This window comes from Struthio camelus, chromosome 17 (assembly GCF_040807025.1).
Source record: "Struthio camelus isolate bStrCam1 chromosome 17, bStrCam1.hap1, whole genome shotgun sequence".
NCBI classification, from domain to species: Eukaryota; Metazoa; Chordata; class Aves; order Struthioniformes; family Struthionidae; genus Struthio; species Struthio camelus.
Genome location: NC_090958.1, coordinates 7040235 through 7055144, shown reverse-complemented (window position 1 = coordinate 7055144; position 14910 = coordinate 7040235). Strand labels below are relative to the sequence as shown.

At 61.0% G+C, this 14910-nt stretch overlaps 1 protein-coding gene across 1 annotated transcript; it reads right to left on the bottom strand.

Annotated features, from left to right (window-relative positions):
* Positions 1–5200: 5200 nt before the first annotated feature.
* LHX5 (LIM homeobox 5) lies at positions 5201–14691 on the bottom strand. Its single transcript, XM_068911038.1, has 6 exons — positions 14336–14691; positions 12191–12414; positions 11479–11532; positions 10609–10886; positions 8553–8718; positions 5201–5812 (listed from the first exon to the last, which is right to left on the bottom strand). The coding sequence occupies exons 1-6, from the start codon at positions 14506–14508 to the stop codon at positions 5445–5447; spliced, it is 1263 nt and encodes a 420-aa protein (XP_068767139.1). The 5' UTR covers positions 14509–14691; the 3' UTR covers positions 5201–5444.
* Between the last annotated feature and the right edge of the window lie 219 nt (positions 14692–14910).

The following is a 14910-nucleotide window of genomic DNA, read 5'->3' as shown; positions in this document are numbered from 1 at the left end:
TTACAGTTTTCTCTCATTGCTGCTGTGCTGTCCGCGGTGCACCCAGACCCGCTTGTTGCAGGGGTGCCCGGGCCGCCGCGCGCAGGACAGCGGGCTGGCTGCAGGGCCGTGCAGCAGGGGATGGAGCGGGGGGTCCCGGCCCCCCCCCCCCCAAACAACTCGGGCTCTGCCTGGGTGCTGACGGGGTCCTCCGGGCCAGGGCAGCCGTGCGCTGCTTTTAGCCCTTTGCTATTGCACCCGCGGGGGGGGTTCGGCTCTCCCAGGGACGCGTCTCCCTCCTTCCTCCCTCTCCCTGGGGCGACGCGGGACCCTGCTCCCCGTGGGGCTTCTCCAGCCCGGACGGGTCCCCGGTTCACCGTCCAGAGGAGCGACTCCGGTTCGCCCCGGCTGAGCCGGTGCACAGAGCTCTGTGTTGCACTTTCCTGCCCCCAAGTCCTTCTCGGCTGCCTCCTCCTCCTCCTCCTCCTCCTCCTCCCTGGCCCTTTGGCACCTACTGCAGGGGGTGAGGAGCTGCTCCTGCGAGCAGGTCCCGGCTCAGACCGCGGGGTAGGCCGGGGACGCCTGTGTCCCGGACGAAGGACTTTCCTCTGGCCCCGGGCCGGGCTTCCTTCCCCGAGACACGGAGACAAGCCTCGCCGAAAGCTCTCCCCTTCCTTTTGTGTTTTTTTTTTGTTTTCCCCCCTTTTCCCCCTGATAAATGCCACCGGCCAGGCCAGCCCACGAGACACTTCTTGGAGGCCGAAACCCCATAAATCAAAACTCTGCTGCTCCATTGTGGGCAATATCTTATGTAAAAAGGTGTTTCCAGGGAGCACCGAAGGCTGGAGAATCCTATTACAAGGCACGCTATTAATTATAAGAAGTCAGCCCAACCTACTCCAGCAATTTTTTATCCTTGGTCCAAAACCTGATTGCTTTCCACCTTCTGCAGTCCTTCCCCTTCCCCCCCCACCCCGAAAAATAGAGAGAAAAAGGTCAAAAAACCCAGCAGCAATGTTTTCCCAACATGTTTTTTAAAAGAAGTTGCTTTGCCAGGCCGGGGTGGCTGCTCCCGAGTTCGGGAGGGAGCCGGGAGCCCGCGGCGCCGGCAGCGCTGCGGCTTCCCCAGCGCAGCCCCACGCGGCAGGTCTTCACCGCCGCTGGCACCCGCCGGTGCGGCAGGGCCTGGGTGCTGCCGGTGGTCCCGGGGGTGCCGGCTGCAGGGAATTGGGCTTTGGGCGTCCCCGGTGTGAACCCAGGGGTCTGGGCCGTCACCTGGGGAGGTGCCGGGGCCACGTCCCTGCCGGGGGTGGGAGCCGCGGCAGGGTCCCTGCCGGCAGCACCCAGGGGCTGGGGGTGCCCCCGCGGGCTGCAAAGAGCCCTTGGCCACAGGCCTTGGACTTAATAACAATAACAATAATAATAATGGCCAGTGTTCACCCGGTGAATGACCTTGTGCTCCATTTTGTAATCCTCATAATGATGCTCCGAGGAAGTTATTTAACAACACGTTGCACAGTCCTTATTCCCCTTATGAAAAAAGCCATTAGCCGAATAATACCGAAGGCCTGGAAGGAGCAAAAAGGAACAGGCCAACTGTGACCCCGACTCAACCCTGCACAGCCTTGCTCCTGGGCGGCATAGACTGGTGCAGGCAAAGGTGCTGGCCAGATCCTCTGGGGATTTAGCCCCCAGCTACGGACAAAGGGGTTTTTTCCTCCCTGATGCTGATATCTGATGGCACGTCAGGAAAAAAAAAATCTGCCACGGAGATTGCAATGATGGAAAACTCAAAAAACCCCAGGGCATTAGACCACATTGCAGTGTAGGACTGGTTTAGTGCCATGGATGCAGGGATGAGCTCCTGTTTTCCTCCTCCTGCTGCTCCTTGCCGCCTCGTGCCTCAGTTTCCCCACCTGTGAAATGGGGCCAGCTCGCCTTGGGTAGGTGGCGAGAGCCCAGAGGTGGTCCCGGATCCGTGCAGGAGCCCGATCTCAGAGCCCAGGCATCCCTTGGGTCTCGGCCTGTGGTTGGTATGGCTCATTTGCAATAATAGGCAACGCCATTGTTAATGTCTTTAATGGTACAGGAAGGATAAATTCCATCACTTGGCTGAACAGAGAAAATATGCAGAGAAGTGGCTGGCTTTTCATAAATCATCAGTGCTTGGTGCTACAACCAAGCCAGGACTTAAAATTCAGGTCAGGAGAGAGGGACTCTCATAAGCCAGCAAGGGAAGGTAATTTATTCTGTTTATATCTTTTTACTGCAAGACAAGGGGAGGGGGGGGAACTCTGCCATGATTTTGCATTTTAAATATTAGTTCAGAGCTGCAGCCTGCCTTGGACTTTATTTATTTATATCTCAGAAAAGAGAGAGAGAGAGAAAGAGAGAGCACAGCGAGGAAAGGCTTGCCTGCATGGCACAGGGTGGTGTGAGGAATCAATATAGTTTAACTGCCACATCTGATTAAGAATTACAGCTCTGTGCAAGGAAGGATAAATAAGATGCCCAGATTCAGGGCTTTAGAAGGATTGCAGCTGGGCAAGGCCATCTTAGAAACGTCCTTGCTGCGTTCAAGGAGCAGCCCTGGCCTTGCAGGGTCTCAGACTCGTCTTAGGGACTAGAGGCAAAAGTGAGCAGAGAAAGGGGATGGCGGGGAGGTGTGTGACTGGGGCGAGGACGGAGGCGGAGGGAAGCACGGGCTGCGGGACGGGAAGGGAAACCTGTCGGCCCACGGCATGCCAGAGATGCCCTGGGTCAGACGGAGCAACCCCGGGTCCGCACCTGGCCAGAAATGCCGGCGACCTCCCAGGGAGCCCTTGGTTCCCCTCTGCTGCTCTCCCCACCCTCTTTACCTTCCCCTCGGACCAATCCGATGTTTTTGGCCCCAAACTAGGACCAGGTGTGAGAAGGGCCCAGGCTGCTGGATTCGGGCTGGAAAACCCGGCTGGTGCCAGGCCGGCTCCTGCAGCCGCCTGCATCCCCCGGGGTGGGGGACTGAGGGTCCGGGGGGGGCATGCTCTGTGGTGGGGGGCCACTAGGATCTCCTAGGCTGGGGCGAGGGGTTGTCCCCAGCCCCCGGACGGAGGGGAGGCCGGGGCAGCCGTGGGGCGCTGGAGCCCCATGGCGAGGAGGGGGCTCTGGGACACCGTCCCCGCACACGCTGCCTCCCCCTTTACCCGCCCCCCCCAGGCGGCGAGGGTCGAGGAGGTGGGAGGAAAGGGAAGGGGGAGGCCAAGTGAAGCAGGGCGGGGGGCGAGGGCGCCGCGGGGCCGGAGGGAGCGGAGCCCCCGGCCCGCACTACCGCCGCTCCCCCCACGGGGGTGCTCTGCCCCCGCGCTGCGCCGCCGCCGCTGCCCACAGCGGGCCGGGCCCGCGGGCGGGGGGGCCTCTGCCAGCCCCCCGGCCCGGGAGCCCCGGTTTGCCCGTGCCCTCCCGCCGCCCCCCGCCCAGGGGGACAGAGGGCCTTGAACGGCCACCGGTGGCTGCTGCGGGTTGCGGAGGCGCTGACCCCCGCCGTGCCCCACTGGCCCCCCCCGGCTCCCCAGGCCCCAGAGCCGGGGCCACAGCGGGGACTGGCTGGGGCAGGCCTGGGGGGCAGCTGGGGAGCACCTGGCCAGCATCCCACGGCTCCTCGGGTCTGCCGCGGCACGCGCCTCGGGCGCGCTGGGGTTTGCCGCCTCCAGCCTGGGGACCAGCCCTGGATGGCCACCGCAACAGCCTCATTTTACAGTGAGGACAAGAAAAAATGGGCTCAGTTTGGGCCCGATGCCCTGGGGAGGGCAAAGACCTACCATGGGAGCTGTCGGGCTCAGCCAAGGTAAGCGCAACCCGTTGCGGGGACAGCAGTGGGGATGGTGAGATGGTGACTGTTGCTTAAGACACTGTGTTCAATAAATATGTTGTATGTATGTGTAAGATCCCGTACTCAAACATGGGGCATGCTGTGGGGTCATGGGGGACAGGGCTTGCCAGGAGCAGAGTGCTGGATCAGTGCAGCAAAACCAGGGTCTCCGCTTTTCTTGTCTTAAAAAAATAAAAGGGACCAGGTGACTGAACAGTAGGTAACTAAAAGGTTTTTTATTCACATTGAACAACAAGAGCCATTCACACTAACAGCCTCTGCAAGAGGCAGCGGGGACAGGAAACCCACAACGCTTTCAGAAAACAACTTTTTTTCTTCTTCTTTTTCTTTTTTTTTCCTTTTCTTTATCCTCTTGCCCCCCTCCCAAGTGCCACCCCCCCGCCTTCAAAATAGAAAAATTCGGAGCCTCCGATGACTAAAGTACAATAAATAATCAGTAAACACAAAAACATACTTTATTTGTTTCTCCTTTATACAAAATAAAGAAACTAGAAGCAAAAACTATAATACATCCTTAAATTCGCGGAGCCTCCGGGAAACAATTGGATTGGACTCGGCGTTCGCTGGAGACAGTCAAGACTCGGATTTAACGTCTGCCGTTGTGCATGGGGTTACTTGGTTTTTTTTTTTTCCCCCGTTTTGTTTTGCTTTGTTCCGTCTGTTTTCTCCCGTCGCTGCCTCGGCTTTGCTGTCGCGGTGGCGGCTCAGGTGCGTTTCTGCCGCGTGGGAACCAAATCTCGGCGAGTCACTCGGGCGGCGCCGGGAGCGGAGCCGCAGCGCTCCGCTAGGGGGCGGCCTCCGGGGGCGCCTCCCCCGCCCCCCGCAGGGCTCGTTCCCCCCCCCCACCTCCTTCCCCCCCCTCCCCGCTTTCCACCCCCGAGCAACGGGTCCAAAACCACCTTCTCCTTGGGAATAAAACGGGAACAACGAAAACAGGGGCACGGGAGGAGGCGGGGGGGCTTTTTATTCCTGTGTTCCCCATTCCCACCTACCCCCTCAACAGGGACGTGATTTGGGAGGAAATGAGGCTAAGGAAGAGGATAATTAAAAAGAATGATAATTAGCACAGGGAGGAGGGGGGGGCTCCTCTCCCTTAGACACACGCCAGCCCCCCCCCCCCCCCCTTAAAAGCAGCCCCAGGCCGGAGGGGCACAGTCACTGCCAGGGTCGGTGTCGACCTGTGTCCAGGTGAGTTCAGCTTTGGTTCGAGAGATGGTGGTCCTGATGCCAGCAGAGGTTTTCTTCAGGGCTTGGCACGTTTTGTTGCCCCCAGTGCCCGATCACACGTGTTGGGGGAAGGTAGTGGGAGGGGGAGGTAGTGGGGGGGGCACCGAGGTCCCCAGGACGACCCCCAGCGTCCCAGTTGCTGGGGGCATCTGAACCGGCGGGGTGGGCAGGGGCGGATACAGGGAGCGTTTTGGCATCGGTTGGCGATGGAGAGTGGCTGTGGCATCGGGGGGGGCCTTCATCCGGCGAAGGTGACGTGATGAACCGTGCCTCGGTCCGGAGGGATGCGTGGGCCAAAGGAATCCGGGTGTGTTTTCCCCCTCCCCTCGTACACACGCGCACGCACGCACACGCACACACACGGCCAGGCCTACCACACCGCCGCCTCGCTGAGCTCCTGGTTGGGGTGCGAGAGGGCCCCGCTGTAGCCGCTATTGCTGGACATGGAGAAAGGCGGGCTGGGCCCCCCGCTGAAGACCTCCCCCGGGATGGGGTGCAGAGAGCCCGTCATGCCCGGCTCGGGGCTCGGGGTGTCGGGGTGCGAGATCATATCCGTGTACCTTTGGTTTTCTGAGGAGTGGTGTCCGCTTAGGGGGGGCTCCAAGGGTCCCAGGGGCGTGGAGCCGGGTCCTGAGTTCTGAAGGTAGCTGGAATCGGCCGGGGACTGGGCTTGGGAAGGCGGCCCGTGGGGGAAAAAGTCATAATTGCCTCCTGGCCCGTAGTAGTCACCTTGATAATCTGCAGGAGGTGTGGGAGAAGAGGTTGGAGCCGGTCCCTGAAGGCCCCTTGCAACCCTTCTGTCTGCCCAGGGATTTTCTCCCCCAGGCATCCCAGCTGCATCGCGGAGGCCAGGGCAACCCCCTTCCAAAAATCCCGATGTGCCCCGCAGCGCTCCCGCAAGTGGAGGTGCAAAGCGCCGCCCGCCCTCCCCTCCTGGGGCACAACGCGCCATGTGCAGAGACACGGCCGCCCCTCTCCAAAACTGCACGCAGGCTCCCTGGGCACAGAGCCCAAACCACCAGCTGCAAACCTGCGCCCAACCAGAGGGCCAAATAATGCCAGTTTAATGATTCCAGCTGCTAATTATGCTCTTCCTACCCAGCCGCAACTGAAGGAGAAGACATAAGAAGGCAGGGAGCTGGGAGAGCTTAGAGCAGGAGGAGCTCAATTTTGTTCTTATTTAGTGAATATCCCAAATTTAACAGGAGCAATATATGTATGTATGTATGTATGTATGTATGTATGTATGTATGTATGTATGTATGTAGCAGGCTACAAGGGAGCTGGAAATGAGCTGCAAGGCAGCAAGAGCTGCCCAAGAAGCACCTTGCCTGAGGGGAGACTTGGAAAATAGAGGTGCACGGGGCTGTACTGGGGGCTCAGAAAATAGCAGCATGCTCCAAAAGGAGCTGGGAGAAGAAGGGGGTGGCAAGAGAGCCTTTCCCCAAACAGGAGAGGCTGCCCCAAAGCAGGGCACCCCCGCGGACCCCCAAAGGTGGCGAGGTGGGTAATTGCCCTGGCCGGGGCTGATCCGGCCCAGCTGCCCAGGGACGATGGGAGACGCGGGCCGGCTCCGTGGCAGCAGCCGTGCCGGTGCGGCAGGGCTGGCGGTGAGCTGCTGGAGGGGGAACAAAAGGCTGTGGCTGCCACTTTGTCCGCTTGGGCTCTTGCGGGGAATGGTGGCTGGCACCTGGGGGCTGTGTGTGTGTGTGTGTGTGTGCATGCACAGATGTGTGTGCATATGGGGGGGGTGTGTGTGTGTGCATGGAGGTGAGTGTGCATGCGGATGTGTGCCCATATGGTGGGAGTGTGCACGGAGGCATGTCTGTGGATGCACATAAATGTGCACATGTGAAGGTATTTGTGTGTGCATGGAGGTGAGTGTGTGTGCGTGCATACGTGTGCACAGGTGGAGGTACAAATGTGCACATGGAGGTGAGTGTGTGTGTGCATGGGCATGTGCACATGTATGGTGGGGTGTTTATGCACATGGATGTGAGAGTATATGCATGGACATGTGCTCATATGGTGATATGTGTGTGAGCATAGAGGGGAGCATGTGTACAGGTGTGTGCATTGGGGGCTGTGCATGGAGGAGATTGTGTGTGTGTACGCATGGATGTGTGTTCATGCGGTGGTATGTAAGTGTATATGTGTGCATGGATATGAGTGTGTGTATGCGCACATGGATGTGCGTGCATATCCTGGGGGGGGTGTGCATGGAGGTAAGTGTCTGTGCCTGTGATGGTATTGTGCATGGAGGTGAGCGTGCTTATGTGTGTGCATGGACATGTGTGTGCATATGGTGGGGTGTTTATGTGCATGGATGTGAGAGTGTGTGTGCATGAGCGTGGACATGTGTGCATGGCAAGGGGTGTTTGTGCATGGAGGAGCGTGGTGCATGCACGGATGTTTGCGCACGTGGTGGTATGTGAGTGCGCATGTGTGGATAGATATGAGTGAGTGTGCATAGACGTGCACATATGCCAGAGTGTGTAAAGAGTGAGTGTGTGTGCATGGATGAGTGTGCACATGGTGACATGTGAGTGTATATATGCACGCAGATGTCCATGTGTGTGCATGGATGTCTGCGTGTGCATACCTAGGCTAGTATGTGTGAATGGACATGCGTGTGTGTGTGCACAGATGTCAGCATGTGTGCCCACGCATGTAGCAGTATGTGCATGAAGGTGAGTGTGTACGTGTGTGTACATACGGTAGTGTGTGTGCATGGACGATGGCGTGTGTGTGTATGCATAGAGCCGTGAGGGCATGTGGTAGTGTGCGTGCACGGGCAGGTGTGTTTGTGCAGACACACACACACACATGCAGTGGTGCGTGCATATGCAGGGATGCATGTGTGTGTGCATGGACATGTGTGCGTATGGCAGTGTGTGCAGGCATGACCGCATGCATGTTTGGCAGTACGTGCATGGATGTGTGCATGTATGCATGCGTGTGGGCATGTGTGTGTGCACTGCACACCTGTGTGTGTGCATGCAGACACCTACGTGTGGGCACGTGTTTGTGCGTGCACCCATGGCTCCACAGCTGTGTGCAGTGATGCATGTGTGCGCACAGATTTATGCGTGCACCGCCGCCTCCAGGTGCACGTGCGTGCCGATGTGTGCGGGTCCGTGGAACAGCTGCGTGGGTGTGTGCACAGATGGTTGTGTGTGTGATCAGAAATGAGTGCGTGCGTATGTCTGCGCACAGGCGGCTGTCCTGGGCAGGTGGGTAAACCCGCCCCAGGGCAGCTCCCTCCAGCCCCGGGGCCTCCCAGGAGCTGTGGGGCCGGTGGGCTGACACAGGTTGCAGCGGCTCAGAGCGGAGACAGGCAGGCAGGGAACAAGGAAGGGAGAGGGAAAGGAAGGGGAGAAAACAGGAAAGGGAAGGAACAAAGGGAAAGGAGAAAAGAGAGAAAAGGAAGGGAGGAATAGAAGGGGAAGGGAAGGGGCACCCGTAGACGGTCCCTCACCTCCATAATACGTGTAGGGCGTCGAGCCGAGCATCTCGGACTCGTCCAGGCGGCCACCCAAGGGGCGCATCCGCCGCGGGCTGCGGAAGAAGGCATGCCGGCGGGCGCCCAGGGCGCTCAGCTGCTTCATCCGCCGCTCCTTGGACCTGCGATTCTGGAACCAGACCTGCGGGCAGAGCGGCCGTCAGCACCATCCTGGCCAGCAGCAGGGCGCCCGCGAGGGGTGCGGCTGGCCCAGGGCTCAGGCGCACCGGGGCTGCGGGAGGGACGGAAAGACCAAGGGGCAGGCTGCTAGGGACCCCCCCCCCCCCAACAATGTCCTGGCCAAGAAACCTGCTGAAGTTTGGTTTATGATGCTGTAGGAGAGACCGGAAAGAGGCAGGGGAAGCTCTTGGGACCTTCTGGGAAGGGAAGAGTTTTGCCACCTCCGGGGGTTTTCACTGAAATTCCAGTATCCTGGAAAGGGGCACCAGAGGGGTAGAGAGACCTTTCCAACTGCCAGCACCCTGCCTGCATCCTTCTGCAGCTGTCTGTGGGCAGCCCGCCTGTCCCTGCGGGGGGAGAAAGGCAAAAGGGAGAGGACAACTAGAAGGTAAGGGAAGATGAATTTTCCCTTGCAAGAGAAGGAAGGAGGGAAGGAAGGAAAGAAGAACTGGGTCTACTTGGATTGTGATAGAAATAGGCAGAAGGCAAGGAGATGAACACTTACCAGGATGGGGAGGGAGTTACAAGAAAAGCTGGCCCAAGAAGGCTAAAGATAAAAGGGAAGGGACAGACTTGGCCGTCTTTTTAATGATGTATTCCCTCATCCGGGCAACACTTTTTTTTTTCTCTCCTGGATTACACGTCCCGCTACACACACACACACACACACACACACACACACACACACACAAACGCGCACGCGCGCCCCGAGGAGAGAGGTAGCTCAGGGGGAACCGGCGCTTCTCAGGAGCCCGGACATTGCTCCAAGGACTTCTGTTCCCTGCTGCCTCTGCCAGGGGCTGGGGCTCTCACTGCTCCACTAACAGCAAAGCCGGGGAGTCCTCCTCCGTTAATGCTGCACATTTCTGCAGGGATTTTCTGCATGAGGGCAGTGTGGTAGGAGACTGCAGGGCTGTATGGAGAGTGGAATGGCTTCACCTCGCTTTCGAAGGGCAGAGCATCCCTCTCGCAGGTATACCTACAGCCCCTTCTGGGCCGAGGAGGTGTGTAAAGCTCTGGAGAAAAGCTGCGGGCAGGAAAGGGGTCTGGCAATGAGCCTTCTCCTGCTGGATATGGACACGGAGACCTTGGGCCCAGCAAGACTCGCAGGTACTGCAGGCTCCTGCTCAGCTCCTGGTGAAGCCACACTGGGCCTAAGCCATTAGCTTGGCTTGGGACGGGTGGGCTTTCTAGCCAGAGAGGAGCACAGCTGGCTCATCTCTTGGGGCCCATCTCCATGTTTCTCCAAGGAGTCAGTGCCTTAAAGCAGAGTGGCACCACCTTCCCTATGTCACACTCTGCTCCTCCCAGCCACATATGCAGAGTATCTCCATTAATGCACCAGGAGGTGCAGGATGGGCCCTGGATCACCCCAGGATGGGGTGATGCCAGGAGGAAGTGGCCAAAAGGTTTGCTCAGCCCCTGCCAGTCACCTGTCCCTGTTTCCCCACGTGTGGGCTGAAGCTAGTGGGACTGGTCTCAGGGTCCCAACTCCTTTCCCTCCAGCAGCTGGGGACTGGGGGATACAGTCACAGCCTTAAACAGTCCAGGGTCCCACTAGCACTCCCTTCTCCTTCCCTCCGCACGTAGGTGCCATCGCTTTCCCTATTTTGGGAGAGGAAATTGCCACCTCTCCTCCTAGAGCTCTGATGTCCAGGGACCCTCATGGCTTCCAGCAGATCAGAGGAATGACATCACTGGGCCAGCCCCATGACATCATGCTGGGTGAGCTGGGTTTGACCCCCAGAGGGGACACACGGATGGGGAAAGCTGTGGTGAGGCAGCCTGCTTTGGGGGAGGAGAGGGGGACCAGGGAGTGGGGGTGGTGGGGATGGGGTTATTGCGCCTGTACCTGGATGACTCTCATGTTGAGCCCAGTCTCCTGGGCCAGCTGCTCCCGGATGTGCCTGGTGGGCTTGGGGGTAGCTGCAAAGGCAGCTTTGAGGGTCTCCAGTTGTTTGGCTTTAATGGTGGTACGGGGCCCCCTCCGCTTGGTGCCCGAGTTCTGCTCCTCGTTCTCGTTGTTGGTGGTCTCCTTGTCCGAGGAGGTCGAGTTGTCCGTCTCCTTGGTGTCGTCTTGCATGGGGTCCTGGAGATCCGGGGACAAACTCCTGTCTGTACACGAGGACACTGTAAAGGAGACCCAGAAAGGAAAGGGGGGGGGTGGATGACTTAGGAGAGAGACCAACTCCCCCCCCTCCTCTGCCCTCCCTTCCCCTGTTGTCACCCTGGTGAGTCCGGCTGCTTTCCAGGAAAGGGGGCAGGGGTGCTAGAGAGAAGCAAGGGGTGCAGATCACCTCTGCCCCCCCAGGTCCCCCTATAGCACTGTCCACCCCCAACAGCACGCAGAGCTGCAGGCAGTCGCCGCCTGCTCCAGCAAGCCGAGCAACACGATCCGACCTCCAGCGCCCGCATCTGAAGGGGTGGCTTGGCACGGCCCCCACTGCTCTGCTGGGTGCACAGAGGGGCTCCATGGCCAGCTGGAGGAGAGCTGAGGAGGGGGTGATCCCCCCCCACTGCAGGCCCCAGCGCTTCCCCTCTCCCCCCTGTGCCTTTCACACCGGGAACCGGGATCCGACTCTGGGAAAAACGCAACCAGTCACTTGGGGTTCGGGGGTGTCCAGTCACTGCCTTGAGCCTGGCTCAGCCCCCCCTCCCCAACCACTACCCCCCCCCGAAGGGACCCTGATGCCAGCACCCCCCCAGGCCAAGCTCTACTCGCCTCGCTCACAGCAGCGGCCCCACTGACTCGCGTGGCAGGATCCGGCCCCGGGTGCTGGACGGAGAGAGAGCCCACGGAAGGGGGTGAGCACAGGCGACTGGCATTGCTGGGGCAGCAAGAGTGGGCCTGATCCTGCTGTCCTGACGCAGAGACAGCTTCCAAGGAAGTCAAATGGGAGCTTTGCCTCTGGGTGAAAGGAGGCGAAGGATCAGGCCCGCGGCGCGGGGGGGGGGGGGGGGAGCGGGACGGGACCGTGCACACTGGCAGGGAGCGCTCCGGGGTTGGGGGGACGGGGGACGAGCCCGGGGCCCCCGCCGCCCCCTCGCCGTGCGGGGCCCCGGCCCCGGCGGGCAGGAACCGGCGGGGAGCGCTGCTCTCTCGGCAGCCCCTCGGCCCACGCGTGTCGCCGTGGCGCGGGGAACGCGGGGCCGCCCTGAAGCCTTTCACCCGGGCCCCCGCCATCCTCGCTGCCTTCCCCAAACTGCCGCGTGAAATCCCGCCGCCGGCCCGGCTCGCTGCCGCCCCGCGGGCCGGGGCTCCGCGCTCGCCGCAAACGCCGGGCTCTGGCCGCCAAACCTCCTCCTCCTCCTTCCCTGGCGGCGGGACCCCCGGCACGGCGGAGAAGCGCCGGGCGGCGGCGGCGGCGGCCCGGGCCCGGCGGCCGCTGCCCCCGCCCGCCCCGCCGGCGCCGGCCGGGCTGCGCGCTGCGTACCTGAGTTAAGGCTGCCTTCCTTCAAACTGGGGGAGTTCAAATAGTCCTCTTTGCAAACAAATTTGTTCTCGTCTATGATATACAGTTCCTCGCCCGTGGAGAGCTGCTTGTTGCAAACCATGCAAGTGAAACAGTTCAGGTGAAACACTTTGTTCCGGGCTTTGCGGACGAGGTCGCTGGGGGAGATGCCTTGCGAGCAGCCGGCGCATTTGGTACCAAACCTCCTGGAGGGGAGAAAGCGCGGAGCTGAGAGCAGGGTCCGCCGTGCCGCGCCGACAGCGCCTGCGGGGGCCCACGGGTCCCCGCTCGCTGCTCCTACCCCAGCCCCCCCTTCCCCCCCAAAACTCCCCGCACCGGCTGCCGGGGCTGCAGCCGGGCCCGATCCTCCAGCGGGAAATGCCGCAGAAAGCTCGTGTTTGTGTGTGTGTGTGGGGGGGGGGGGGGGGTCCTGCCCTCGGCCCCTCTCTGCTGTGGGGGATGAGGAGGAGGCGAGGCCGGCCTTCCTCCCCGGGTTACCCCGCTCCGAAACGCCGACGGGAGGGTTTCGGCGAGGCGAGAGGGAGCCCGTGTTTGCGGGTCCCTGCGCTGCCTCGGAGCGGGGACGCACGGGCCACCGCTCCCCGGCCCAGGTGGCTGGAGTCAGTTTTGCAGCAGAACGGAAGGGCCAGAAACGAGCAGGGAGTTTAGAGGATTTTCCTCTCCACGGTCTCTAGTGAAGAATTTCGTTTAAATGGAGGCAGCGATGCCTTCCAGCCGGGAAATGCGGGCTCGGCTCAGCGCTGATACCGAATAAATAGCACCGTAAAAATATCGGGGGAAAGAGGGGCTAATTGTGGAGAGAACAACGAATAAAGAGGGAAGGCGAGGACGAGAAGAACCGCGCACTGAAAACAAAAATGGGCGACGGAGGAGGGAAAGCGGGTCTCCGAAAGCATCGCCTGGTTCCCGGCGAGTGCCCAGCCCCGGCCGCCGGGGACCATCCTGCTCTCCCTGGCGTTTATTTTTCCTGGTCGAAAACACCACTTTGGAGATCTCTAATTTTTCTTCCCTTCGTAGAAGGTAAAGCCGCTGTCCATAGTCGCTACTTTATTTTTTTTCCCCTGGACACCTGAATCGGTTGAAAACAATCTCTCCGGAAAAAAATAACAACCCAGAGATGGGGCTATTGCTGTCAGATCCCTGGAGAGAAAGGGGGCTTGGCTGCGGGAGGGGCTGGGATTGGGGGTGCCGCACGGAAGGGTCCCCCTTTTCCTTCCTCGCCTTGACACAACTTCTGCCGCCCTCGCTGCTCTCCATGACGTTGATGTAGTGAAAGCATTAGAAGTCGTAAGTCATTTCCCCCCCTCTCATCCTGGCCCCTAATTTCCTCATCTGCACCTTATCGGAGTCATTAGGGGCATTTAAGGAGCCGCGGAGCGTGGGGGCCCTGGACGGAGCCGGCCCGCGGGGAAGCGGCATTAGCGGCATTTCCGCGGCGAGCAGCGAGGCCCGGGGGTGCCGGGGACACCTGGGGGCCGGGATCGCTCCCCGCCAGCGCCGAGCCCCGCTGCCAGCCCCGGCCCGGGGGCCGCCGCGCTCGGGCCTGCCGCGACGGGGCGGGCGGCGGCTCCGGCACCGCCGGGGCGGGCCGCGGCCGGGGGGGCTCGGCTCGGCGCTGCTTTTGGAGGCAAGGTCACAGGGAGGGGAGATGGAAAAAAAAAAAAAAAAAGAAAAGCCTCCTCGGGCTGCAGCAAACGACGGCCGCGCTGCCGTCGGCCCCGGCCGCCGCGCACGGCTCGCCTCGCCCTGCCCGGCCACCGCGGGGCTCGCCCGGCCCCGATGACGCCCCGGCGGCCGCGGGAGGCCGGTTCCCCGCCGAAGCGATGGGGCAGGCTCTGCCGAGGGCCGACAGCGAGCCCCGGTAGAGAGGGGCGAGCGGCCCCCGAAGGGGAAAGGGGCGAACCTCGGCCCCGCTCCCCGCCTCCGGCCGCCCTGCAGCCCGCGGCGGCCGGGGCAGAGCCCGGAGTCCCGGTCCTTTCCCCGCACGGCAGCGGGGCCGGGCGGAGCGGCGGGCGGGCAGGTAGGTGTGAGGCTCCGCAGCCTCTCGGGGAGCCCCAGCGGCCCCGGCGGGGTGGAGGCTGCTCGCCCCCGTCGCGGGGGACTCACCTGAAAAAGTCATTTTTGCAGTAGAGTTTGCCTTCCCTGGAGAAGCATTTCTCGGTCAGGTTGCATTTGCATTCGCAGCACTGGACGCATTTAATATGCCATGCCCTGTCCAACACGTTCAGCAGAAACCTGTCCAAAATCGGCCTCTCGCAGCCCGCACAATGCACCATCATAACCTCAGCCGAGGAAGGAGTCACACAAAACGAGAAGTCAGCCCCCGCGCCGGCACACGGCGGCTACAGCGATCGCTGTAAGAGGGGGGGGATTTTTTTCAATGAGAGATTTAAAAAATTTTTTTAAAAACAGAGAGGGAATAACAAAAATTCAGGCGCCCTCAAGAGCGCGGAGCGGAGCCGCTGTCAAGTTCTTGCCTCTCTTCTCTTCGGATCCTCGGCGGAAGGAAAAAATAATGCAAAAAAAAAAAAAAAAAGCTCCTCCAAATGCCCCCCCCTCCAGAGCCGCCAAACCGCCCCCCCCGCGACCCACCCGAGCGGGGCGGCCGGCGGTGCCCGGCGCTGCGCAGCCGAGGCGCGGCGGCCGCGGCGCGGGGGCTGCTGTCGGCGGGCTCTGCGGCA

What these genes read in the sequence shown, in the direction of transcription:
- LHX5 (XM_068911038.1), bottom strand. Translation starts at nt 14,508, where the DNA reads ATGATGGTGCATTGTGCGGGCTGCGAGAGGCCGATTTTGGACAGGTTT. An exon ending in GGGCCGCTGCTGTGAGCGAG is followed by an intron (nt 10,887 to 11,478) that starts GCGAGTAGAGCT and finishes TCTCCTTTACAG; the next exon opens with TGTCCTCGTGTACAGACAGG. An exon ending in TCAACATGAGAGTCATCCAG is followed by an intron (nt 8,719 to 10,608) that starts GTACAGGCGCAA and finishes CTCTGCCCGCAG; the next exon opens with GTCTGGTTCCAGAATCGCAG.